Source organism: Drosophila mojavensis, unplaced genomic scaffold (genome assembly GCF_018153725.1).
Source record: "Drosophila mojavensis isolate 15081-1352.22 unplaced genomic scaffold, ASM1815372v1 contig_74, whole genome shotgun sequence".
In the NCBI taxonomy this organism is placed as follows: domain Eukaryota; kingdom Metazoa; phylum Arthropoda; class Insecta; order Diptera; family Drosophilidae; genus Drosophila; species Drosophila mojavensis.
In genome coordinates this window covers 24,608,183-24,635,211 of record NW_025318899.1, presented here as the reverse complement: position 1 = coordinate 24,635,211, position 27,029 = coordinate 24,608,183, and the positions used below count along the sequence as shown (strand labels likewise).

General features: G+C 39.0%; 3 protein-coding genes, 1 long non-coding RNA gene and 2 other non-coding genes across 7 annotated transcripts; 4 read left to right on the top strand and 2 right to left on the bottom strand.

Annotated features, from left to right (window-relative positions):
* Positions 1 to 11,116: 11,116 nt before the first annotated feature.
* LOC6583532 lies at positions 11,117 to 12,520 on the bottom strand. Its single transcript, XM_002009162.4, has 2 exons — positions 12,419 to 12,520; positions 11,117 to 12,366 (listed from the first exon to the last, which is right to left on the bottom strand). The coding sequence occupies exons 1-2, from the start codon at positions 12,430 to 12,432 to the stop codon at positions 11,349 to 11,351; spliced, it is 1,032 nt and encodes a 343-aa protein (XP_002009198.2). The 5' UTR covers positions 12,433 to 12,520; the 3' UTR covers positions 11,117 to 11,348.
* A 614-nt stretch (positions 12,521 to 13,134) lies between these two features.
* Positions 13,135 to 14,725, bottom strand: LOC6583531 (circadian clock-controlled protein daywake). 2 transcript variants are annotated; one of them, XM_002009161.3, is made up of 6 exons: positions 14,587 to 14,725; positions 14,215 to 14,307; positions 14,011 to 14,164; positions 13,815 to 13,948; positions 13,610 to 13,759; positions 13,135 to 13,510 (listed from the first exon to the last, which is right to left on the bottom strand). In XM_002009161.3, exons 1-6 carry the CDS (start codon positions 14,669 to 14,671, stop codon positions 13,311 to 13,313), a joined length of 816 nt encoding a protein of 271 aa, XP_002009197.1. In that variant the 5' UTR covers positions 14,672 to 14,725; the 3' UTR covers positions 13,135 to 13,310. The 2 variants fall into 2 exon arrangements, with proteins under 2 accessions (XP_002009197.1, XP_043865804.1); XM_044009869.1 differs by having other exon boundaries at positions 14,215 to 14,304.
* Positions 14,726 to 16,515: 1,790 nt separating this feature from the next.
* LOC6583530 lies at positions 16,516 to 17,941 on the top strand. Its single transcript, XM_002009160.4, has 2 exons — positions 16,516 to 16,639; positions 16,697 to 17,941. The coding sequence occupies exons 1-2, from the start codon at positions 16,626 to 16,628 to the stop codon at positions 17,730 to 17,732; spliced, it is 1,050 nt and encodes a 349-aa protein (XP_002009196.1). The 5' UTR covers positions 16,516 to 16,625; the 3' UTR covers positions 17,733 to 17,941.
* A 4,110-nt stretch (positions 17,942 to 22,051) lies between these two features.
* LOC122757592 lies at positions 22,052 to 22,500 on the top strand. The gene is made up of 2 exons (XR_006357689.1): positions 22,052 to 22,204; positions 22,262 to 22,500. It is a non-coding gene; the product is annotated as an uncharacterized LOC122757592 (long non-coding RNA).
* Positions 22,501 to 23,411: 911 nt separating this feature from the next.
* On the top strand, positions 23,412 to 23,483 carry Trnam-cau. Its single transcript has one exon. It is a non-coding gene; the product is annotated as a tRNA-Met (tRNA).
* A 1,639-nt stretch (positions 23,484 to 25,122) lies between these two features.
* On the top strand, positions 25,123 to 25,194 carry Trnam-cau. The gene has a single exon. It is a non-coding gene; the product is annotated as a tRNA-Met (tRNA).
* Positions 25,195 to 27,029: the final 1,835 nt, after the last annotated feature.

Sequence of the window (27,029 nt, the reverse complement as noted above, 5' to 3'; positions counted from 1 at the left end):
CATTTCTTGTAAAGTGAGTCGAGTAAGTGTCATCGCATATTTCAACAAAAATAGGTGAGTAGCTCTTGCAACAGAGGCCTTAGGAACATAAACCCCATTTCTTGTCTTATCGATTTTATGCTGAGCTGTGTATTTCCGCCAGAGTGTTCAAATCATCCAACTAACATTTATCGATATTATATAACGCGGCTTGACTAGTCCCAACGTTACAAATTTAAGTCGAAAAATACCAATTTGTTGCTTCGCCGAACGAATATAAGTCGCTATATCTTATCTTGCAGCAAGCTAGAAATTTTTATTGATATGTATTACTTTGAGATTTTCTATACCTGTCAAAAAGCAAGCAAGCCAAAAGTTCGAATAAAACATTAACGGATGACTTATCATGCCATGGGCTATGGAAACTTCATGGCGAAACGCTCGCCCTACTTTGTTTCACCCCGAGTCTAACTGAAGCCGATGATGATCTACTGAGATTCTAGAGATTGGGACTACACATATTGAATTGCCTAAGAAATAAAGAAATAAGTTCACACCTATATAAATTAGAATACTAGAGATTTGTTCGGATATATGTATGGGAGAGAGATACAAGAAGGAAATACAGAGAGAGACAGTTAGATATTTTTAATAAACAAATCATTACTATATGCATACATGAGACTTGTTCTAGAGTAATGCGGATAATCAAAGTGAACAAACGCATGAATTAGTAATACATTTGATATGTATTATAAAGACTATCTTTATGTGACTTTATTAATGTTGTATAACCTCACTAGTGTGGCGCCAGTCTAAAAGACACTGGCACCAATTGAAAATTGGCCGGCAAGTATTCTATTTGTCATACTAGTTTCTTATCATTGTAGTACCTAAAACTATATTGTGAGGCCTTTCAAATCCGCCTAGACCCCACATTCCACGCTGTGGACTGTCGACTGTATCTCGAGAGACACAAATCGCTTTAGAGAAATTTCAGTTTGATTATATTACTGGCATTTTGCAATCAATAATGCAAAGCTGAACGTGGCTAAGAAATACATTTAAATTCCACAAAGGACAGGCCAGAGACTCGCTCAACCAGTGCAAAAGTCCTTCAGGGCCTTGCGGCGGGGACTGCGGCATATTTGCACGTAAGATTGATTAAAAAATACGTGTTGTGATTACATAATGAATGCACAAATTTCGATGTAAGCGGGCGCAGCGGGGCTTGATTGGGTTGCGGACAATTCATTAATGCTTGGAGAGGGCCGAAGTGGGGAAGTGCAGGCCTGGGAAGGAGCTGGGATGGCACAAAGCCAAGCAAACTTTTCAGAGAAGTTTGGCAGGTGAGGCTGTTGAGAGAGCCGTTGAAAATCCATTGATAAAGAAATAATAATTTCCGCTCTTGCCGCCCACCAATGCACACAGTTTAAGATGATTTTCAATTTCCGGACTAATTCAAGCCAAAGAAAAAATATTCACTTGCTGCAGTTTAAGGGTACAGTCTCACGCCGCGTCGAGCCATAAGGTCGAGGACCGCTAAATGCCAGGCCGGGCGGGTGGGTCTCAGCCTAGGCAGATAACACCTGCGGCAGCCTGCAGCCTGCAATGAAAAATCGTTTAATGGCACCTTTCGCACACTCCGGGCGCACAGCCAGAGATGAAGCCAGGGACTGCTCGGGTGTACGGGGTGGACGGGGTGGGCGGGGCTGGGGCAACCTTTTGCAGTCATTTCAACTGTCAGTCTGTTTTGTCAGCAGGTCGGCAGGGCGCCACTTCTAGCTGCAGGCAGCAATTGCAACACTTTGCAGCCGCCCTCTGAAATGGGAGCAACCTGCAGCAATCCCTTTGTATAGAGCAGTCACATAGCCAACATCATTTGTCAAGCTCTGTGGCAATTAGATTTGCCCTATGACTATTTCTATTTCAATAGGCTGCCTCTGTCTGTGAATGCTTTAATGGGATATGCCCGGCTCGAAATACCCTGCCAGCAAAACTGTTTTGCACAATATTTGAAGTGATTCCTCTCTGCACCTTGCTGATTATCGAAGTCATGGAATACAAAATACTTCGTAGCTATTGAATCGAGATATATGCAAAGCTTTGTATTAATGGCATAGTTACGAGATAAGACGCTCAACGTTAGTCACCTTCAGAGATTAAGATTCAACCCGTGGGGCATGACGAAGTTCTATTCTATATCGAGTTCTAAATATTCCTTCGCAATTCCACCCTGGCATCATATAAATATTTATAATAGCAGAATGAGCTTCGATCCACATCAGAAGTCTTTCATCATTTTATTCATCTATCAATTACCCCCATTGTTCCAGGCCAGAATAGCTCTCATTTCTACCAAGTTTCAGCTAAATAGGCAAACACCTGGGTCACTTGACTGGGACTGTACGTCGTGTACTTTAAAGACGGCGGCCACATTTATATACCTTTTCCATTTATATTATATGCGTTTGTTGACTAAGTTAGTTTAATATTGAGACATTTATAGCCCTGATAAGATATACAGCACTGCCCGTAAGTATATGTACCACGCTGTCACCTAATATATGCTTGCATATATACATATAAGTATATAACATATACAGGCATGTGTGTAGGGGTATTTGAGTGTTCCACTTTAAGCAAGTGATTTCGATTTATGATTAGAATTCGAACATTGGTAAACAGCTTATGCATCACTGATAGCACTGCGTCAATGGAGGTCTTTCTGGGGCTTCTGCTGAGCGCATGTAGTTTATAGGAAATTGCACTTGAGTCGAAGCGAACATGTCATAAATTTTTAGCTCAGTTCATAATTTGATAATCACCCTTAGCAGCTCTGACTGCGATTGCTAATTAATGCATCTGATGGCACTGGATTCCCTAATGCCAAAGTTTTAATCAATACCCAAAACCGCAACAAAGTCAACCATCCGCCACTGCAGCTAATAGACCAGGCCCACAGCCACAGCCACAACCACAGCCACAGACCGATGCCACACCCACACCCACACCCACACCCACACCCACACAGAGAATGACAGCCACAGCAGGGACACCTTCGCATGCCGCAGCACGTAGAGCTCGTTAGACATTTTCTTAAGCTAATATTTTCGCAGCGCACGGTCAACATGGACACGGACACGGACACGGGCGGCTGCCAGAAGGAGATTATTCAAATGATTGGAAATTATCATGTCCTTGCATCCATTTTTGGCTGCCCATTGTCCATTGTCCAATGTCCATTGGCCGATGGCCGTTGGTCGTCGGTCGTCGGTCGTCGGTCGTCGGTCGTTGCCTATTGCCAGTTAACAGTGCTGCAGCTCCCGTGTGCAAACAACAAATTGCATTTGTCATCTGCTGCATAAATAACGAGATAATACCGTAACATAATAACTGTCAAGGGGGTGGCCAAGGCTGGCTGAGAACTGCTTCGTAGGTAATCCACCTTGCATTTGGTCTGGGTTGCACGTGTCTCCCGTTTGAGGTTTGCATTGGAAATGGCAATGACGGCTATGTGTGCTTGTCTGAGTGCGTGTCTGTGTGTGTGCGTGTGTGTGTGTGTGTGGTGGGTGTGTGCGAAATGCGAAATTTGTATCGTCGATTTGCATATTTAATCAAAATTAACATGACCGATAAAATCAATTACACATCCACACACACACACACACAGAAACATACCAGAAGGAGGAAGACAAGTAGCACTCGTCTGCAAGATACTCACACACATCACGCTCACACACACACACACATCAGCAGTCTCGCAACTTGTCGAAAAACAATTGCATTAGAAAATGTCGCCATTCTCATTGTCATCCTGCTCACTCTCATCTCTCTCCCGTGCCGAGGACTTGTACAATTTTCGGTTCGTTTGGCTCTGAAATCCTTTTTGCAAAATCTACGACCATGTCGCTCTCGAGCTGTGTAAACTGCAGTGCCATCCGTGTAGCCACACGTGTGTGCGTGCATCTGTGTGTGTGTGTGTGTGTGTGTGCGTGTATTACTGCATTGTTTTAGACACTAATACGGCCAAGGGCTTATCCTGTCCAATGTGCTTAAATTGTTTCTTCCTGTCACACTGATTTTCCCTACTCGATTTATCCATTGCGCCTTTGCCTTTGTTGCTTCCTCTTCCTCTTCAGCCCTGTGCCATCCAAGTTTTATTATGCAGGCCGTAAATCGAAATAAATATGCAACTGCACCAATCTGATACACAAATGTGTAATCTATTTAATTGTATTTACATACATTGAATTGCGCCAGTAGCTGCGCTCTCCATATTATTTACGCACTACGAGAGCCATACACTTGCCTGAACCAAATGAGAGCTGGAGCCTCGAATATTCACTGGGCAGCAGCATCTGCTGATGCCTGCACACAAGAACTGGTAGAGTCCTTGCAGCCTGGTCAATTAGTTATGCGGTCGGATCAGCTAAGCCTCAGCAAGCGCCAATACGTTTCGTTTACAATTAATAAACAGGAATATATATAACACTGACTTCATATGGCTTATGCAAATTTCGGAGGTTAAAATGTGCTTTAAGAAATTTTAATGAAGCCAAAAAAAATCTTGAACTATGGAATTTCAAAAAATTCATTAAAAGTTTTTTAGATCAATGTTTTGTCTATGTTATTATTATTATTATATTATTAGATAAGCTAAATAATATAATTATCGCTTAAGGATAATTTTTGATTCAGATAGGGTGATTCTGTTGTCTTCAGTTAAGATACATGTATAATATTATTATTCGCGTATATATATTATAATAACTGTGTAGCATACAGAAAGTGAAGATTGTATGATATATGTATTGAATCTTAGGTGTTATCTCTGCAATATGCAGAGCCCTCTAACAGTGATATTCAGTTCTTAAAGGGGTGTCATAAGCGAATTCCTGAAATTTAATTATGCTTTTATTGCCTTTATCTAGAAACGGGTCGCTTTACACGAATACATTAAAAAGTATTGCCATTGAATTGAAGGTGAAGGTAAAGTTGATTTTTCCATTTAATAATTTCTCGCAGGCAAATTAACACCAATTGCAAAGGGACTAAGAGGAAAGGAGCGACCCACCGACAAACCGACAGACAGGCAAACTGCTTAACTGTCAGGGGCTGCCCAACAGGGATATCGGTTCGGGGAGGGGGTGTCAGGGCGGGGAAGGGGTAAACGGACTTCATAAATTCGCATTGATTGCGTTCAATTAAAATTCAGTTATGCTCCGGCGGCGTTTGCCAGTTACAGGAATATTTTAATTAATTTTCACGCGTTCAGCACAAAATTTTCGTTAGCTGCCAAAGTACATTTCGAACGATTCTCCATCCTGTTCGTGTTGTTCTTGTTGTTTTTGTTGTTGTTGTTGTTGTTGCAGCTGCTCCTGTTCAATATTTCCATTTAGCATTTATGCCGCATTTAAGCTGCTGACTGCAAAAATACATTGACTTTTTTCAATCATTCCCATTTCTGTCACAAAAACTTTAATTATGACAACTTTGCCCAAATCAGCAAATTTTACAGCTATAAACTGTGCATAATGAGTCGAATTTATCGAATTGAAGCACCATGGATAGGCCTAAGCTGTTCCGTTGATTTGTTTCATTTTTAGAAACTAAACTAAATTACATATAATTTTAAACAGTTGAGAATATGTGAACCTAAGTGAACAACTAACCTTTGGTAAAATTAAGTTTATCATTTACCAAAAACTATTTACTTTAAATAAAACTCGAGAGCGAATTTAAAATTAATGTGAATAAGTGTTGAACATTCCAAGTGTTGTCAATTTTAGGTAGATCTGCTCATATATGACAATTTAAGGCAGGGTAAGTCATGAGAGCTATCTTAAAGTCGATTAAGACTTGCATGCGAATTGAATAAAATTGCAACGTATTGAAATGCGTAAATCCGTCTCCATTAAAGCCACAAAATGCGATAACCTTTAAGTGCAGTCAGCCTCTCGATAGAGTCGTCTCTGTGTCGTCTATGCCCTCCACCCACAAGGACGCAGGCATCAACAGAAACATCATCATCATCATCATCACCATCATCATCATCATCTTGTGGGTCTATAGATACTTTGTCTAGCATTTCAATTGGCAAACATACTTCAGCTGGGAAGCTACACGAGGTTTAGAGTAAAAAAGCCGCACACGCTGCGATAAATAAACAACAAGCAGGCGGCTACCCGTTACCCGCTACCCGCTCCCTGAACTATGAACCTGTGAGCCCCACACTCAAGTCTACGCAATGCCAATGCCGAAAGCCTTTCATCTACTCCAGTGCTCAAGTAGCAACAAAGCACACAAACAACTGCCACGACAACGACAGCGAATTCAAGTGTGATTTTCGAAAATGGCAAAAGTGTGTTTTCTAAATCTGACTTTAGCGACAAATATTCAAGGCTAAACACAAGACGCCGCAGCAGCAGCAGCAGCAGAAGAAGAAGATTTGAAGTCTACTTTGGCTTCTTCGCTAGACTAGCGACGAGACGCTCCGTCTGAATTTCAATGTTGATTTTTCAAATTATTTGCGAAGGTTTTCAAAATGATGATGGCCCACACACACACACACGCACAAACACACACCCAAGCTCAGCCTTCGTGGAGTCCCCTTTGGCCAATAGATGTTGATGACTTGGCTGCCTTGACTGCATCCTCTCAACAGCACTGCCAAACTTTGCTCTGTTTGCTCTATTTGAATTTATAGTTCGACAGCACTGGCTTAACGGTTTCGTATATCATGCAACTAATAGGTTTTCTTAGCATAGACTTTATTTTCCTAGCTGCTGTTGTATGTGAAGGTGTTGTTGTGTTTTCCTCCAGCCATTTACAGTCTTATTTTACATGACAATCAATATATATAATATTTGGCTAATCAGCAATATTCCTTTATTTGCATGTATTTTATTTGTTTACTTATTTATTTATTTATTGTTTTTTTTTTTTTTTGTATTATTATTTATTTACTTTATTTATTTATTATTATTTATTTTTTTTTTTTTTTTTGCTTTTGATCATTAAAGTTTACAATATTTCGTTTATTCCGCAGCTGTTTGACGTAATAAATGGCGAAGCTGTAAATCTTTTTAGGGGCCAATCTGGGCATTAATTAAGATCTTTCGCGCACTGGGTGGGGTAGCCGCTAATTAAAATACCCCCAAAAGTATGCAACGGTCCGCTGCTGCCGCAACTGCAGTGCTCTGCTTGGGAAGAGGTGCGGGCAGCCTTCTGCGCTGTGACTAATTCATGCAACGTTGGCTTTTTCAACTGCAATTGCAAAAAAAAAAAAAAAAAAAAAAAAAAAAAAACGCTATAAAAACTGTTATGAAATTCATTTAAAGTTGACGTTAAAAAGTCGCCAAAAAAAAATGAAAATAGAGCTGAAAAAAATTGGGAAGCGGGAAACAAAAGTTTTGTTCTCGTAACAAGGCAGAGACAGCCAAAGTTGGCCGTTGATGAACTGCGACATGGACGTGGACACATATAGACAGCTGTCCCGATCCGTTCCGTTGCCCTCCGCCCCCATCTTCCGGCCTCTGCCGTCCATCTCAACAGCAGTCAATTTAAGCGGCTTAGAAGCCGGCCTTTGGTCAGCATAGAAATTGTGAATACGCTGCGTATGCGCTATATTTGTGAATTTATTTTTGTTTTGGCTCGTAATCAAATTTACATATTTGGGCCAGTGAAATTAATTATAATACCGCCACACACCCACAAGGCCCGCATTGAGATATGAAGCCAGAGAACGGCAGAGAGAGAGCGAGAGGGAGAGAGAGGTGTGAGTGAGTGAGGGAAATGCTATGAATACGAATTGCGGCGCAGCTTTTGGGTTGGCTTTGGCTTTGGCTTTGCGGCTCAGAGCCCGAGCCATCTCCGTCTCATTCTCTGACTGAATGTGTTGGTAATTTCATTTGGCCATTTCGTTTGCCTCTGCCACCTCGCACACCACTCGGAAGCACACACGTCCACACACATGGCAAAACTCATTTCATGGGTCACAGGGTACAATCATATGAGAGGCCAACTGAGCAACAGAAAAAACCTGGCCAAAAATTGATTATGGCGAAGGCTGCAACGCCCGAGGCCCGAGGGTCGAAGTAGATGGCAAACCGAGCAACTATCATCAAAATCCTATTAGTTGGCCTTGCACAAGGAATAGAATAGAGCTTTGTCCTTGTCCAGTTGCCTGCGTTTTGTCAGCGTTTATTTGCCAAATTAATTCCCAAAAAGGTAAGCCAAACTTGCGATTTGAAACAATCAGCGCTGTCAAGGCTGGAGTCCTGTACTCACACCCTTTTGGCAGCCCCTCTTCACAGCTACACACACACGCATGCAGAAGAATAGTCCTTTTGTCCTTTTTGGTGCAACTGTTGTTTGCCCAGCGGACGGAAGACGCCACCTGGACTATAGCACACAATTTGTGACAATTCCTTTTTGTGGATTAATATTTGCTCTGGTTCCGTCCCGGCCAACGGCAGAGCCCGGCCGGGCAGGGGACTTTTTGTCCTTTTTGTTGCCGCCATCGCTGTTCGCTTAACTTCACTCGGGCATCCTGACCGGTTGCGCTTTTCCTATCCTCCTATCCTCTGCTCCCTTCGTTAGTTTCTATTTGTTTCCACACTTTATTTAAATTAACATGCGCATATTTTTTAATAGTCCTGCCAGCAAGTGTGGCCAGAAAAGCACAGCTCTGCCGAAGGCTCCTCGAAAAGGATGTGTCAGACAAAGAGCTGCTATTGTGATTTGAGTCCCAAGATAATTATTTTTAATGCTGCGCTCATTGTTTTAGAACTTTATAATGCCTGGGTCTCCTGCTCAGTGTTGTCAAATTATTGTTAAAATTAGCAAAAATTGGCAAACTTCTTCAAAGCAAAACGGGTAGGTCTTTGTAATCTGTTTTGAAACATGTTCGATCACAGAAATTCATGCTAAGGCTCTGACAAAATCTACATTTCACTAACATTTTAGTTCGAATTCGATTGTGGAAATTATTGAATTAAGTTTAGAAAGTGCGTTAAAAGAATTTGAATTTTATAACAGCTTGGATCGACTCTCATTTCTCTGGATTATATAATTCGCAATTAGCCATAAATTGACTTTAGATAATCTGAAGATGAATCGACTCTACGTTTAATGAATACCTTAGGAAAAGTGCATCTGAATTCGAATGCAGTCTTTTAAACAACATTGAATAGTTCTATGGTCTCAACTTTCCTAGCAGAACTTCGTTATTCCCTGATAGCCATACTCGAGCTTACACAGTCGGCAGGAGTAAATTAATTTATAAACATATTTGTTATTGCTATTCATACAAAACATTCTAATCAAAGAAAGATAAATAAATAATAAATAAAATTCACTTATATATACTTATTCTGTAGAAAATGAATTTATTGGGCCCTCTGAGAGTCACTCTAGCAAATTATTTAATTTTCGTAATTGGCCCCAAAATAAATGTGCCCTCCACTTTGGGGTAATTGAAAAGTGCGCTTAGCAGCGAACGCAGTAAGAAGTACTTAAGCAGGACAAATGTGGGCGGTGGCATATATGTATGAATATCCATTGAAAAGTACATACGAGAACGAGCGATGCAGTCGAAGATAAGAGATACCGCTTTTTATACCCTGAACCCATTGAAAATGGGAAATCAGGGTATAATGATTTTGTGAAAAAGTATGTAACAGGCAGAAGGAGGCGTCGCAGACCCCACAAAGTATATATATTCTTGATCAGCGCGACGAGCTGAGCTGAGCTGATATAGCCCTGTCCGTCTGTCCGTCCGTCCGTCCGTCCGTATGAGTGCGTCGATCTCAGAATTTATAAGAGCTAGAGAGCTGAAATTTGGCATGCATACTCGTGAGTACCATACGTAGTACGAGTTTGCTTTATTTTTTCGATAAATCGTCCGATAACTTTTATATCGAGAATAATCGAAAAATTGATTTTGTTTTTTTAGCCTCATTTGAACATTTTTAGACCTTCAAATTTGCGTTTTATATAAAGTTAATTGATACAAAGATTTTGTAATTTACAGATTTGGGATACCACGCCCCCTTCTCCCTCAATTTGTAAAAAATGCATTTCAAGTACTAGAGACTTGTGCTTTAGAATGTACACACATATTCACCATATGATTACACTCTGAAAGTTTCATTAAGATCATATGTTTACAAAAGAAATTATTCAACAAATAAATTCTCATAATATTGCCCATACTGCAGCGCAACCCAAGCGCAGTCGCTGCTTACTGTGCAGTTAGCAGAGCGCAGGCTTATGCGTGCGTGTGGATGCATGTGTATGTATGTGTGCATAAAAGTGCAGAATGATTAGAATATCAGCTTGGAGGGTTCAGGGTATCTCCTAGTCGAGCAGTCTTGACTAGAGCCTTCTTACTTGTTCTCCTTGCCCGAGTGCACAGAACTCGAGACAGTCACGACCAGGAATGCTTCGCGGACTCGAATTTCCATTGGCCGGACTTATAGCTAAAAAATAGCAAATAACATGGTCGAAAATGACTTTTTACTTCTTCAGCGGCACAATCGGAACAACTACAACAACTACGCCCGATTAGGTGAGGGCTGGTGGCTATGACATCTATCCTGATATATGGCGGAGCATACATGAAACTCCTTTTTGTGTACATCGCACAATGTCTGAAAAAGTGGGCGTCGTTTGTTTTTCAACCGTCTTGAGCTCTTTCTGGTCAGCTCTCTCGGTGCATGCACTAAGACGCCACTTGAAGGACACTAATGCGCCTACCGCACAGCAGGAAGCAGCTTTGCTTTAAAAAGCCTCAGTTCCCTTGCTTCCAGTCTGTGATGCATGCTGATACGGGCGACTGTCTTTCATCTATGGTAAGAGAACATAGCAAATTAATATGAGCATACTAAGACTCCGATAGTATTTAACTGCGAAATAGGTTCATATTTCCTTTAAATACCCGATTTAAATGTCTATGCCACGCATCTCAAGAATATATAAATAATAATATAAAATCTTTGATCCAAGCTGTAAGTGTGGCATAAATCAATAGCGACATGGAATCCGAAATTACTTTTTATTGCCTATTTATGCATACACTTCGGTAGATATACATACATATCATAGCTAATCAGTTAAATTAATATTTTATTACTTAAATTATAGAAGAACTCATTTATTTCAAATTGGCCAAGTTGACTGCGCAATTTGATATATATACTTAGTCAAGACTTTTGAAAAAAGGTGTAAAGGGAAAACAAATGAAACCGCCAACATAATATAATAGTAAATCAGATAGAGAAAGAGAGAGAGAGAGAGAAAGAGAAGGGGAGAGAGAGGGAGAGATCCCATGTATGTTATTTAAATAATTGATTTCTAATATTGGATTACTTGAAGATATTCAAAGGACATGACAGACTTTGATGAGTCGACTCAGTGACTTCATGTCCGTAACACGAATAGCATTTGCAAGAGTAAAAGGGAGAAAAAATCATGTGAGAAGCATGTGAGGAGCTCCTGGCAATCTTATAGAGATTCTCGTACTTTTGCTGCAAGGTGAGTAAGCTCGATTTGCCAGGTCCTTCATAGAAGTCCTTGGCCGTGAATTTGCAAAAGTCGATTAGCCCCAGTAACTCAGAAATATACTCCCTATTCATTTTTCCCTTCCCTTCGATTGCCGGAGTAGCGACCAGTCCATTAGTATCTGTTTTCTCATCTTCACTTTCAGTGTCTATAGCAGCAGTATCATGTTCACTTTCAGTGTCTGTAGCAGCAGTATCAGGATCATCCAGATCGTTATACTTTATGTACATTTTAATCAAGTTGAAGCGCTCTGGCTCACTGAGTCTGCTCTCGACCACCTCAATATAGCTTTTGAACACATCTGTGCTAAACTGGTATATGGCCGAGTGGTTGAGACCCTTCTTACAATGATTCTTGAGTACGCGGGATATAGCCTCGATTAGCCTCGAGTTATTCAGCGTGTGCGCGCACTGGAAAACACGCAGAAGTTCGTCTGTGCCTAATATTTCCTTTTGGAATAGTAGTCGTCGCACACAGTGCGACACACAGTCCTCCTTGATGGACTCTACCAGGTACTTGTTTCCGAACTCTGCTAGTTTCACAAGTGTGTCAAAGTCGTATACTTCAAGCCTCTCGTCATCGTAGCCGTAAACATATTCACGAAACTTCTCAAACACTTTTGGCTCCACGTCGTTCAGCTTCACCTCTCCGCTGCTGGACTCATTGTAGTTGCCATAGAGCATGCGATCGAACACCTCAGAGGCGCAGCTAAAGATCAGCTTGTGGCACAGAAATACCTTACTTCCATCCGCAGCTTCGATAATAAATTTGCAGTCTGCATGGCGATTGGTACGCAAAATCTTGGTCAAAGAGTCGAGCATCCTTTGGTTGGCAAAAATTAACCAAAAATTTCGCTACGATCTGTAGTACTTACCAAGTAGTAATCATTTTGAAATATTGCGTTTGTCTTAAGACATAAATAGAAGTAGCTTGCTCAGATATCGAATCTCAATCAATTCTCTCTATGCTGTAATCAACAAAATATTTTCCTTATGTCAATCAAAAAAAGCTTGCTTTGTTTTTAGAGCGGTTCACATCTTGAGTTAAATTAAGATATCCACGGAGCTAAACCTAGTATTGGTTTTGTGAATCTATTGCATCTATGAAGTTACTTATTATTTGGAATGTAGCCTCCGTTTTACAGTTCAACGCATACAGAAGTGCATACTTCCTTAAATACTAAAGACTAGAAAATCGGATATATATGCCGGTTTGTTAATGGTCCGACTACCTAAAAAATTTACATATGTAGTTATAGACTTCAAAAAATTATAATTATTTCCGTTTTTTGTTATCGACTAAAAAACCATTCAAAAGTCGGTAATAAATTGTCGAGACTGCTCGACTGGAAGAAGACCAACTGAGCTATTATAGGATCTAGAATTGCTACGTTCATAAATACCTGGTTGCCCAGGTCAAGAATATATGTATATAGATGGGATCGGCCATGTAATGGGCATGCATTTTAATAAAACCATTAAACACTAATTTTCGATATTCCGAGTACAATAAATTTAAAATTTGATCAACATACAAGCGAGAAAAACAAAACTTAAGCATTATACTTACATTTAATCTATTCGAATTTTTGTTGACAATTTAAAATGAACCCAGTATTTAATTACATTTGATTCGACGTTATATATTTTGAGTGAAAGCAAGACCTAACTCATATTGCGAAATCCAGCATAGACAGCTTAAATAATCTTATTCCGATTGCCGAAACCAATAAATATCACTAAGAGCTGAAAGTTCTTGTACTACGTTTATTTTGGTTTCGGCTTCGTTTTACCATAGAGTTGCTCCGGAGTGGGAATGTCGCTGACAAAGTAGTTTGCTGGTATGAAGTGGAAAATCTTTTTCAGAACATCGAGCAGAATGTCCTCGATGGTCTGCGTGATAACCGTGTATAGAGCATCTGCCAGCATTCGCCAGTTGTCGTTGAAGAACTTGTTGGTGCTGTCCTCTGCAAGAGGCACAATTAGAGAGTAGAGAGCGACAGACAGAGAAAGAGATAAAATGAGAGAGAAAGAGAGAGAGGGAGAGAGAGAGAGAGAGAGCTCACCCAATTGCTTGTTGCCATTGAACAGATTAGAGAAGTATGACTTCAGGCCATCCATTTTGAAGTCCACGCGGCAGTTGGTCACATTGTAAAACGTGAAGCCGCCCTTCGAGTACAGTCGCGTCTTTGTGTGCATGGTGACAGTCATGTTATCTGCATAGGGACACTTGCCAGTGGACGGATGCGAAAATCTTTGAGCAACTCTCACCTGCGTCTAAAAACACCTGACCACGCCCATTTAGTGGTATGAGCAGAATGCGCCCGAATAAACTGTAGTCTCCTTGAAGCTTCATTACCGGCAACGTAAATGTGGTCTTCCAGCTGTAGTCTTTTTTGAAAACTCTGCCAGACAAAGCAAAGCAAGGTAATATAAGGAGGTGAGTGTGCCTCGCGGTGCGACTTACAAGCTCTCAATCACTTTGGTGTGACCGAATCCGAAAATCTTGATGTTGGCCAGCTCGACTTTCAGATTGATCGCATTGCTGTTGCCCTGGGATATGCGTATGCGGTTCAAATGGAATGGATCAAAGCTTTTGATGCTTGTCAGGCCCGGAATTCCTGTAATATCCAGTTAGATACCCCAAGCCGTGTCTATGTCAGCGACTTACCATCGTTTAGCTTGTCGAAGAGCTGCTGAATGCTTTGCGTGGAGCAGTTGACGAAATTCTTATCGGCTATTTTACATTCTTTGATGTAATCTGCTGCGGTTCGATTAAAATTGAGGTTTTGATTTCAGTTGAGTTGAATTTCAAAATAAAAAGACACAAATAAATGCAGAGAAACAGATCCGGTTTAGTGGTGCAATATTTGACAATAAGCCATTAAGTGGGTTAGTTACATTGCGTGCCGGCCTAGCCAGCGCCAAATGGTTTCTAAAAGCAAGCGCTGCACTCGGCCAAGCAATCGCCAGCCACAACCCATCAAAGCTAGAGGTAAGTGCTAAGCCTGATAACTAAGCACTCAATCCACTTGACACTTACGCGGATCAGTCAAAAACGGATCATCGCTCCGAGCGAAGCGAATGAGCAATCCCAGGAGCACAGCGCGTCGTATGAGTTCGCTCATCTTGGTCCCGAGGAGATCTCTTTATGGTTTGCAGCTCTGTTTTCCTAGCGACTGACCTCGCCAAGCAATGAATGAAAACTAAGTTGCACGCGTGGAAAATGTTTAGCAGATTTCAAAAATATTGTGTCTCACTTTCGTCGCAGCGGCCTATGAAAAACTTGATTTGAGCGGCTTGCGGAATTACGCAATGTCTTCGACTCGACAACTGGCCGAAGTGCTCACAAGAGAGAACAGACGCTGTTCAGTTTAGTTCAGTTGGCACCATTATTTCATCATCGGGTTTCTTGTATTTTCTTGTTTCTCGCTGGGGAAACAAGCCGATGCCAATAAAAATTCGCAAGTGTACGCAAAATGTTGTCACTGGCTTGGTTACCGTTTGCATTGCGACATCACAATCAAGCAATTAATTAATTCTCTATCATCGATGTTAACATCGATCCGCTTGCTCTCGAAAAATTTCTATTTTCTGCTCGGGCTTGAACTTGATGTATTGAAACATTTGTAAATACATTATGCTATCACATGGATGTACTATTGAATCGAAACTTACTTATTGCGCCATTCTAAAAGTGCAATTGGAATCCCATTTTAGGTTTCAATCAAAGCCTGGTCCTTAGCCCTTAAGTTCTGCTAAAATGTCGAGTACTATAAGGCAAATAATATCCTAGATAATCAACTACAGTAAATAGCTCGATCTACAGTTTATTTTCTTTCTGCCACATGGTAACTGATAGTGAGTACAATGTATAATGTAATGTATATATATGTATTATTCTCACGTTCTCCTGTACCCATAGACGTAACTCTATATGAGTTTACTATTTATTTAGATTTAAGAACATTAGTCCTCTTCCTCCTTGCGTTAGACGCAACCTTAATGGAACTCAAATAAGCGTTCAAAATGAGCATGTGCTACATTGACCGATAGATACTCACTGTGCGTGTGTCATTATGCTTTAGTTCAATCTATCTCTTTCACTCTTTTGCGCATACAGCAGGTAATGAATAGGTACTGGCAAGTGCACAGGGCAAGTGCAATGGGCAAGTGCCTATGCATCTAAATTAATATATATGTATATGTACAAACATATGTACATATTATATATCAAATGAAAGGTATTAATGCGTAGATCATATATATACAAAACTATATGATCTAGCTCCTTTAGTTCAAGAGATATTTGAATTCAATTTTTATTTCTTTTTTTTTTTTTATAAAAGTTAAGCCATAATTCTTATTTTTAATTTTTATTATAAATATTGAAAATAAGAGTTATGATTTGATTTTTATAAAAAAAAAATTGATCTGTAATAATTATTTTTGATTTTTATCATATAAATTATTTATAATGATTAAAAATAATTTTTTTACAACAAATTGCTAATAAAAGTTTATCCTCTTATTGAATTTGCGGTAAAAAAAATAACTTTTGTGTAATTTCCTCTCCCTTTTTGGGGCTTCTTTTGAGCCTCAAATTTTTTACATTGATAACTCCTATTTGCGGTCCCTGATAAAATCGAATAATCCTGAATGGTAATGACTAAACAACTAATGACTAACAACTTATAAAATACAAGCAAATACATATGACAAACAACACTTGCACTTACACAAACACACACACACCCACACACATAAGCATACACGCTTAATCACGCGCTCTATTAACAGAGCTGCAATTTGAGGTATTTTACAGTACATTAATTATTGAATAAATCCTCTTGTAATGGGACTATAAAGATAAAACTTTCAGAACATCACAAAAATGCATTATTCATATGTGTATATTTGCCGAAGCACAAGTTTTCTATAAATAATAGTTTCTAAAAACAAAGCAAACATTTCTAAATTGACCAAATTAAATTATTTTGTTGACATCGGGGGAATTATTTGAGATATCTGAAAAATCTACTTTTATTCTTTTTCCAAGACAACCTGAAATATTTTGAAATAATGATTACTACATGGTAAGTACTTTAGATGTATCATGAACCAATTTTTATTTTTATTTTCGCCAACTGCAGGATGCGTGATTCCTTGGCCGACATTTTGCGTACCAATCGCCATGCAGACTGCAAATTTATTATCGAAACTGCAGAAGGAAGTAAGGTATTTCAGTGCCACAAGCTGATCTTTAGCTGCGCCTCTGAGGTGTTCGATCGCATGCTCTATGGCAACTACAATGAGTCCAGCAGCGGGGAGGTGAAGCTGAACGACGTGGAGCCAAAAGTGTTTGAGAAGTTTCGTGAATATGTTTACGGCTACGATGACGAGAGGCTTGAAGTATACGACTTTGACACACTTGTGAAACTAGCAGAGTTCGGCAACAAGTACCTGGTAGAGTCCATCAAGGAGGACTGTGTGCGACATCTACTATACCGCAAGGAAATGTTCGACACAGACGAGCTTCTGCGTCTTTTCCAGTGCGCGCACACACTGAATTACTCGTTGCTGATCGACCATGTCTCTCGTGACCTCAAGAATCACGCCAAGAGGGTGCTCAACCACTCGGCCATATACCAGTTTAGCACAGATGTGTTCAAAAGCTATATTGAGGTGGTCGAGAGCAGACTCAGTGAGCCAGAGCGCTTCAACTTGATTGAAATGTACATAAAGTATAACGATCTGGATGGTCCTGATACTGCTGCTACAGACACTGAAAGTGAACATGATACTGCTGCTATAGACACTGAAAGTGAAGATGAGAAAACAGATACTAATGGACTGGTCGCTACTCCGGCAATCGAAGGGAAGGGAAAAATGAATAGGGAGTATATTTCTGAGTTACTGGGGCTAATCGACTTTTGCAAATTCACGGCCAAGGACTTCTATGAAGGACCTGGCAAATCGAGCTTACTCACCTTGCAGCAAAAGTACGAGAATCTCTATAAGATTGCCAGGAGCTGCTCACATGTTTCCGCCCAGGAGGAACTAGAGACCAAGCTAGGAAATTCCTTTTTATCTTCCAGCTGCCATTCGTATCATGAGATGCAACAATCATATATGAGTCGCTCAAGTCGCCGAGGCGACTCAATGAAGACTGACATGATATACGACTAAATCCAATTATTTCAATATTGGAAAATGGGTAGCATACGGAAGGAAGGTGTCTCTGGTTGTCTAGATCTTCATAAAATTATGTTATATTGATTAATTATCTGTTGCATTTATTATCGTTGTATAACGGCTTTCAAAAAATCTTGACTGATTTTGATATCAAATTTTAAGTATTCAAAAACGGAATTAAACCAAAAATATATACATACATACATATTTAGGTTTTCTGATTATATGATAAGTACACAAATTATTTCACATGACTTAATGACGTATTGAAAATTCTTCAATGATTATATTCTTCTAACCTCACATTTTCTTTCATTTCTGCAGATACTTTCACATTATTTCAGTCGCTGCGTAGTTAGCAGAACGCATGCTTAGGCGTGCGTGCGCATGTGTGTGTATTGTTTCTTGTGTATGCAGAAATTAAGCGAAAAAGAGAATTATTTGAAAATTTCAGTACATATCGAATTGGTTAGTTTATTTTATTATTTCATTCAAAAAAAAAAAAAAAAAGTTTTATATTACAATGAATTTGTAGTTTAACATGGATTCAGGGGATATTGCAATTGAGCTATAATCATGGAAGCAGAATTGCAAAACTGTGGAAGTTGGGTGTTGGCGAAGGTTAACCGCAAACATTGCAAAGCCAAAGTCGTGTGTTTAAATTAATTGCCGCAAACATGCCCAAACTCCAAAAATGTGTAGATTTATATATATTTCATACCCTGTAGCAATAAAAAAAAAAGCAAAAGGTGGCTAAGCCAAATAATAAGTAATTAACAGCCCGTATGAAAGAATAAGGATGGAGCTGTCAAAAGTTTGAGACTCTGTAACACTTTTGCTCTCCGACGGCGAGTCTTCTCCTACTTCTGGTTTCAGAGTTAAGCACGTCATAATCTTTGTAGAAATATAATTCCCAACAACTGTCACACGAGGCTAAGACTCGAGTATTCTTAGTAATACCGGAATATGCTTATTAAAAACACAAATAATACAAATCATTTTAAAATTATGTATATGCACTACGAAGTCTGGGTATCTTGTAGTCGGCAAGTTCTGTCAGATTGTTTTTGTTTTGCGCATTGTCCTTTTTTTTGCGCATTGCCTTTTTGAAGTCTGCCAATAATTTGTGAATGCAGCGGCTGCTGATGTAGATGCTCACGCTGTTGCCGCGGCCATGGCGCTTGTTGTTGTTGTTGTTGTTGTTGTTTTACCAGCACCGCAATTAAAACATTTGACGCAGTTGCGACCATTACAAATGCCCAGCAATAATTTTAAATTTAAGTTGCGACTCGTTTCCTTCCTTCACATATAAATAAAAGAAAGCTTGTATGAATAAACTTTAATATCAATCAGTAGCATAGAATTTAAGAAGATTTAACAAGACTTATAGCTGATGAAGTTATCAAGGTTATTGATTTTTTACCCCGAACTAATCAAATAATCCATAATGTATTTCATATATACCTACATATGTGAGTATAAATTGTACATCAGATTATAACAAGTAAGAAGACTCTAGTCGAGACTGCTCGACTAGGAGATACCCTGAATCCTCTAATCTGATATTCTAATCAGTCTGCACTTCTTTTCGACACACATACATACACACACACGTATTAGAATGCGCTCTGCTAACTGCGCTTGGGCAGCGCTGTAGTGTAGGTAATTTTATAAGAATTTATTTGTTGAATAATTTAATTTCTATAAGTACAATCTTAATGAAAGTTTTAGGGCGTAATTATATAGTGAAAATGTATGTACATTCCAAAGCACATGTCTCTAGTACTTGAAATACGCCTTTTACAAAGGTGAGGGTGAGGGGGTGGATATAGGGGTGGGGGGTAAATTACAACAAAAATCGAAATTATATAAAATACATATAAGTCTACTTTTAAAATTTGCAAGCTCTAGCTCTAAAGGTGTAGGAGATATAACTTGCTTTCGATAAGGTTTTTGATCGATAATAAAATATCGGGAGTAGTTATCGATATATAAAGAAAAACTTGATATGCGCGAGATATACACGGACCTAGGAAAAAAAAATTCAAGTCTCTAGCTCTTATATCTTCTGAAATCGACGCGTTCATACATACGGACGGACGGACGGACGGACGGACGGACGGACGGACAGACAGACGGACAGGGCCAAATCGACTTAGCTCGTCGTCCTGATCAAGAATATATATACTTTGTGGGGTCTGCCACGCCTCCTTCTGCCTGTTACATACTTTTAACAAACCCATTATACCCTGATTTCCCATTTTCAATGGGTTCAGTGTATAAAAATAACATCAGCCGTTCCATTCGAACCGTTCCTAAATACCAAAGAGACAAACTCTGTGCGTGATCTCCATGAATTCAGAGTCCTCTTGTACACATGTAAACAATGAGGCGAATATGCGAAAAGGCAGACGGCTGAAAAAAGTTTGCGAAAACCAAAGCCAAATAAGTGAAAAAATCCGTTTTGACTGCAAAATAGTCCTTATACTCTTTAGGCGTTGTATCTATATTTTTATGCATAGACTGTAAGCCTGATAAGGACTATCGAGGGAAATCTTTTAGAACTTTTATTTTGCATTAAAGCTTGCCATATTTAAATCGTGATTATAATGAAAATCGACTGGCTATTAGTTGAATTAGGAGGGACAATATGATGAACATAGGACTTTTAACTTACAAGTTAAAAGATTTCCTTTGTGCGTCATACCACATGCCCACATTAGCAAACCCAGATAATGCAACGTATTTTCAGCCTGAGAACGTAAACACATTTAGGAACAGTTACAAAATTCAAATTCAGCTAGCTTCACAAAGACATCAAAATATACTCATAAGAACAGGTGATCTGGCTGTTACCTGCTTGCCGAGATCGATATGAAATAATCTCAATAAAAAAGCAAATACCTATATGAAGGTTAAGGTTACGAACCCAATGAAAGAATCGCAATGCCGTCGCCCAAGCTAGTGGAAATGTTTTTCATCGATCAAGAGTATATGCGACATACAGTACGAGCAGAATGTTTCTGTACGTGTTTTTGCATGGGCTGTCGGGCCAAAGCGTAGTGAAAAGTACTTCAGTATTCACTGTCAATGCTGTTTAATATTTGCAGAGGTTGCCTACGTTGAAAGAGTTCAATATAGATTTTACACGTGTCGCATTTTTATACCCTGAACCCATTTTCAATGGGAAATCAGGGTATAATGGTTTTGTTGAAATGTATGTAACAGGGAGAAGGAGGCGTGGCAGACCCCACAAAGTATATATATTCTTGATCAGGGTGACGAGCTGAGTTGATTTGGCCCTGTCCGTCTGTCTGTCCGTCTGTCCGTCTGTCCGTCTGTCCGTATGTATGAACGCGTCGATTTCAGAAGATATAAGAGCTAGAGACTTCAAATTTTTTTTAAAATGTCCGTAATTACAGCGCGCATATCAAGTTTATCATTAAAAATCGATAACTCATCCCGATCTTTTTTTATCGATAAAAAACCTTATCGAAACCCAGTTATAAAATTATATCTTCTACACCTTTATTGCTAGAGTCTCCAAATTTTTAATGTATGCTTATATGCAATTTATACAATTTCGGTTTTTATTAAAATTTACCCCCACCTCTAAATTCACCCCCTCACCCTCACTTTTGTAAAAAGCGTATTTCAAATACTAGAGACTTGTGCTTTGGCAATTACATGCATATTCATGTTATAATCATAATCTAAAAGTTTCATGAAGATCGTACGTCCATAAAAAAAGTTATTAAACAATTAAGTTCTCATAGTAAGCGCACACTGCAGCCCATGCGTGTTTATGCGTGGTTGCTTGTATGTGTGTGTGTGTGTGTATGCGTTTGTGTCTGTATGCGTGTGTGTGTGTATGTGTGTCTTTATGCGTGTGTGTGTATGTTTACCTGTCTGTGCGTACGTACGTGTGTGTGTGTGTGTGTGCGTGTTTCTTGTGTAAGCTGAAAGTCGCGAAAAAGTATTGAAATATCTATTGCTCCAAGGGTTCAGGGGATCTCGTAGTCGAGCAGTCTCGACTAGAGCTTTCTTACTTGTTTTTTTTTTTTTTTTCAAAGACCAAACTAAAGGTAGTTGCACCATCTCTAAAATTCTGATATCTAACAGGAGAACACTTGGTCTTGTTCTTACTGCAACGAACATAATGCCACTGGTATCCAAAGAAGGTGGATTGGCATTGGCATCTATGGAAATATAATAATATTGATTAATGTTTATTGAAGCTATACGAGGTACTCCAGTTACCCCTTTGTGAGCTTATTGTGTAATTATTCTGCCCATTTGGGCGCGCCGGCTACCTTGTGTTAGCTGTCACTAATATTTATAATATTTACAAGAATATAACAAAATGATATATGATGGCAGCTGTGCGTCAACTTCTGTTGACCATCATAACAGGAGATCGGAGAATTAGATCCCTTCCGTTCAGCCTCCTAGGAGTTCGGTTTCGAGTAAGCAACCTGAAAATATATTGAAATATATATATATAACTATCAATTACATTTTAGTATCTTTTGTGGTTGGTCGAGTGATATCTCTTTTTGACGTTATAGTAATAATGAGTGATGACTCCGAAATATGTATGTATATTATCTGCAAAATACCTATGGATGCGCATAATTAGATCAGTGCCTTTTTGGACCCACGACCATTAATTATGTATTTAATTATATTGTCCACTCAACGTTATGGTCCAATTAATTACAAAATAATTTCAAATTAAATCATGTCATTGCAAAACGGTAAATGCATTTTTGTGGATTACAAACACAAAGCCACACACACACACATACACGCACAAGCAATTGCCCGATAAAAGTTCATGAACTTTAAAGCCGAAATAATAAAAATTTATGGCCAAATAATTGCAATCTCATTAGGACAACCCCGGGAGCAGGACATGGACATGACACCACGGCGATCCCGGCCAATTTGCAATTCGCAATGGCAGCGGCATTCGTGGGATGCGTGAGTATAAGTATACGCATTTTGTAAAATATTTAACAATAATTGAGCGTAAAATAATCGCACAAAATGGGCCTCGCACATCGAAAAAGGTCTCGCCGGACAGCAAACTCCCAACTGTCCGCCACTCGGTCCCCAGTTGCACTCGCGTTAATTGCAGCGATTTTGTTGCCGCTGTTCCTGCAACATTGCATCGCATCGTATCGCATTGCCTCGCATCGCATCGCATCGCCTCGCACATGGACACGGATTGCGGCGACAATTGTAATTAAATAGACACCGCACACATGGCAGACGCCTTTTTCACCTACCCCTAGAAAAATTACATGCTGCAATCGACAGTGGCGGCGGTCAGACATGGGCAGATGCTGTAATGCAGCTCCATGAGACATCTCTGGAGTCTTGTAGCCCCATTTTGTACGAACTGTGGAGTGCAAACGAAACTCTCCTCGAATAATCATGGGCTGATTCGGTGGCATTGCACACAAATGATATATGCATATACATATGTACATAGATATGAGGTATTTTATAAGCAAAACAAACAGATTTTTTAAATATATAAATATATACAAATAACAAAATATATTAATATACATATTATTATAAATATACCATTCTTTAAAAAATTTGCATTAAACTTTTGTCTTTCGGTCTAATTGAAATAAGCAATTTGGCATGATTTTTGCAGCAAGCAGAGTGGCGCAGTGGAAGCGTGCTGGGCCCATAACCCAGAGGTCCGAGGATCGAAACCTTGCTCTGCTATGTGAGCGGAATTTCATGTGAGCTTATTCTCCGAAGCTCATTATTCTATGTATATATATATGACATGTATATTATGAAATTTTTTGTGGAAATAAATTATATACTTTTTTTTTTTTTTTTTATTGAGTGTAGAAACGATACAATCAGATATAGTAGTTTAACAACATATTTATATACATAAAATTAGGGCCAAACCTCACTCGGTTTGTGAGAACTGAGAATTATGTAAATTGAATTTTAAATTTTATTAGGTAATAATAGGGTTATAAATCCTTGTACATTTTTATAAAAATATAAAAAGATATAATATATTTTAAAATTTAACATTTTCTATAAACACATAGAATAAAATTAATTACATTAAATTAGTATATTACTAACATCAATTTTCCCTTTTTTTTTTTTTAAATTGACTCAATTTTGTGTTATATTTATATTAAGCGCTGAATCTGTACAATGCAAGTATAGTACCTGAGTACAGTTAGATTATATTATATAGAGCCTAACCTTCTGATGTATTCAGGAGGACTTACAAATATATATTTACAAATATCGCTAATCAATTTTCCCTGTTTGATACAATAAATCAGCACTCGTGTCGGTACAATGACCGGTTGGAGCGGCACAAAAATCGGCTAGCAAATATGCTAACATGCATGGGCTGCAGTGTGCGCTTACTATGAGAACTTAATTGCTTAATAACTTTTTTGTGGACGTACGATCTTCATGAAACTTTCAGATTATGATTATGACATGGATATGCATGTAATTGCCAAAGCACAAGTCTCTAGTATTTGAAATACGCTTTTTACAAAAGTGACGGTGAGGGGATGAATTTAGAGGTGGGGGGTAAATTTTAACAAAAACCGAAATTGTATAAATTGCATATAAGCATACATTAAAAATTTGAAGTCTCTAGCTCTTATATCTTCTGAAATCGACGCGTTCATACATACGGACAGACGGACAGACGGACGGACGGACAGACGTACAGACGGACAGACAGACGGACAGGGCCAAATCAACTCAGCTCGTCGCCCTGATCAAGAATATATATACTTTGTGGGATCGAACTCCAAGGAGGCTCAACAGAAGGCAGCCAAGGGATTTAATCCTCCGTTCTCCCCATAGGAGAAGAAGATGAAGAAAAGAAAAGAAAACCTATCAGTTTTTATTATTTTTGTATTGTGTACATATTTGTAAACATTGCAACTGCTAACTAAGTCAGCCAAACTACCCCGTATGGCTTTAATAAATCAAAATATAGAAAAAAAAATAATTTCCACAAATTATTTATAAATAATTAATTATTAGCCTACTTTTAGGATCGCAAAAAATTTAAGTGTTCGATAATGTTATTGTGTGATCATTTATTGCTGAGCCTAAAAGAATGCAACATTTTTTATAATATGTAAACATGTCAAGTATTTGAATATTGTAAAAACATATGCATTACATTATTATTAATACATGAGTAATAATGTAATTTAGTATACTAGTATTAAAAAAAAAAAAAAAGAAATTAACAGTTGCAGCTTAGACTAAAACTAAAATAAATGGGTGCCACCGAGGTTTGAACTTTGGACCTAACTACTTTTCATATGTGTTCACATTAGCTTCGGACCAAACCGAGCATAACAGCAGAGTGGCGCAGTGGAAGCGTGCTGGGCCCATAACCCAGAGGTCCGAGGATCGAAACCTTGCTCTGCTATGTCGAATAACGGTTTCTTCGAAAGAGACCTTTTTTTTAATTATTTTTTTTTTATTATATTTTATATTTAATGTCTCTCCAGTGTATACCAAAAAGAAGTCATTTCGCCCATGGTGCAGTGCATACTAGTGGCTATGCAGAATAGGCCTTTATTGCATTTGAAATTATAGTTTTGTTCATTTACTAAAAGTAATTGACTTGTTGTTTTTGGAATTAACTTTCTATGTGCAGAGGGTGCATAGATAAGGTGTTTTATAAATTAGAATAATTTTAACGAGCACATTTGCGACGAAAAACGATTTCTGTGAATAACAAAAGAAAGAGAGAGAGAGAATGACGAGTATTGTGGACAGTAAAAAACATAGATAAATCTATTTAATCGACGCGCATATAGTTAATTTTTGTTTGGTTTTTCGAATTGCTTATTGAAGCATGATACTAAAATTATTCTTGCGTAGAGGCGTGATTAGGGTTTATCTACCTGTCTCGACGATTATAGTAATTGTTTGCGTAATTTGTTGACAATATCCCAAGTAAACAAACGTCTTGAAAAGAAAGTCAAACAATCAAAGAAATCCCATCGTAATAAGAATTTTACCAACTTCCGCCTAAAGCTAACCAAGCCACGACTCCTCGCACCGTTAGCCGCGCCGTTTTACAAGATTCTATTTACACCTACCTCCAAAATGTTTACACTTCAACAGACAGCGCAGGACGAAGCTGCGCAATATGTAAACCGACGGAATGCCCATGGCGGCACCCCGAACAATTGAAAGTGGATTTCCGGCTTAAAAATTGCTCAAAAGGTAGTGAGCAGAGCAGAGCAGGGCAGAGTAAAAGCTAGCGAAGGCGTTTCAAAGCAGACAAATGCGAAAACTCATAAAACCAAACTGAAGGTGTCGAAAAAAATAAGAAATGCTAACGGCCTGCATAATACGCAGCTTCAGCGAGGGTGAAACACCGTACCTGAGGACTTGGGCGGGGCTATCCCCGCTTGTCATAGCGCAAATTTATGTAAAAATTTGTAGCAATTGCAATAAGTTCGGTGCCCGGCAGCCAAATTCACAGGAACAAATAAATTTTCGCATGCTGGGCGAATTTTTATGCGCATTTTAAGTGTTGCCTGATGCACAAATGCTTTCAGGTTATTAAGTCTTTAAAATGAATTCTCCAAGGATTTCCACAGATACAGAAAGGGAGCTCTCTTTGGGGTTAGAAAGAGAGAGAGAAAGAGAGGGAAAGGGAGAACTACAGTTTTCAATTAACTTAAATACGAGCATATTTTAAATGCAAAATGGCATTAAAAACTTTACGAAAAACTGATTACAGTTTGCCCACAAGTATTTACCAAGCACTCCATGAGTCTGATTGTGAATCTGTTGGCAGTGCAGTGCCAAGCCAATAATATACAAAACGTCTTAAGCAATGTACAAAGTGGAGTGCAAGTCTAGGCTACGAGTCCCGCCCGACCTTAGACTCCGTCTCCAAGAGCAAAGACTGTCAAAATTAGCTCGCAGCTGGCAACGCCTCACAGTGCAAATATTGAGCCGAGCCAAGGAAGGCGGATGGAAGCCCAGGCGCGCCATTCCCTGACATGGGCTGGTCTGGGCTGGGCTGGGATTTTGGGGGAAAGAGCAACAGACAAGACAACATTTCATTTCATCAAAATTTCGACTCGCTTATTCCGTAGCTGGAATTTTTCTCACTGCCAACTGTTATTTTTGGCAATTTGTTTGTTTGCCAATTGTCTGCCGGTTATGCTTATCCTTTTTTGTTGGCCAGCCTGATGTAATAAGATTTCATTTCTCTGACTTTCCGACTGTCTTTTTGTGCCA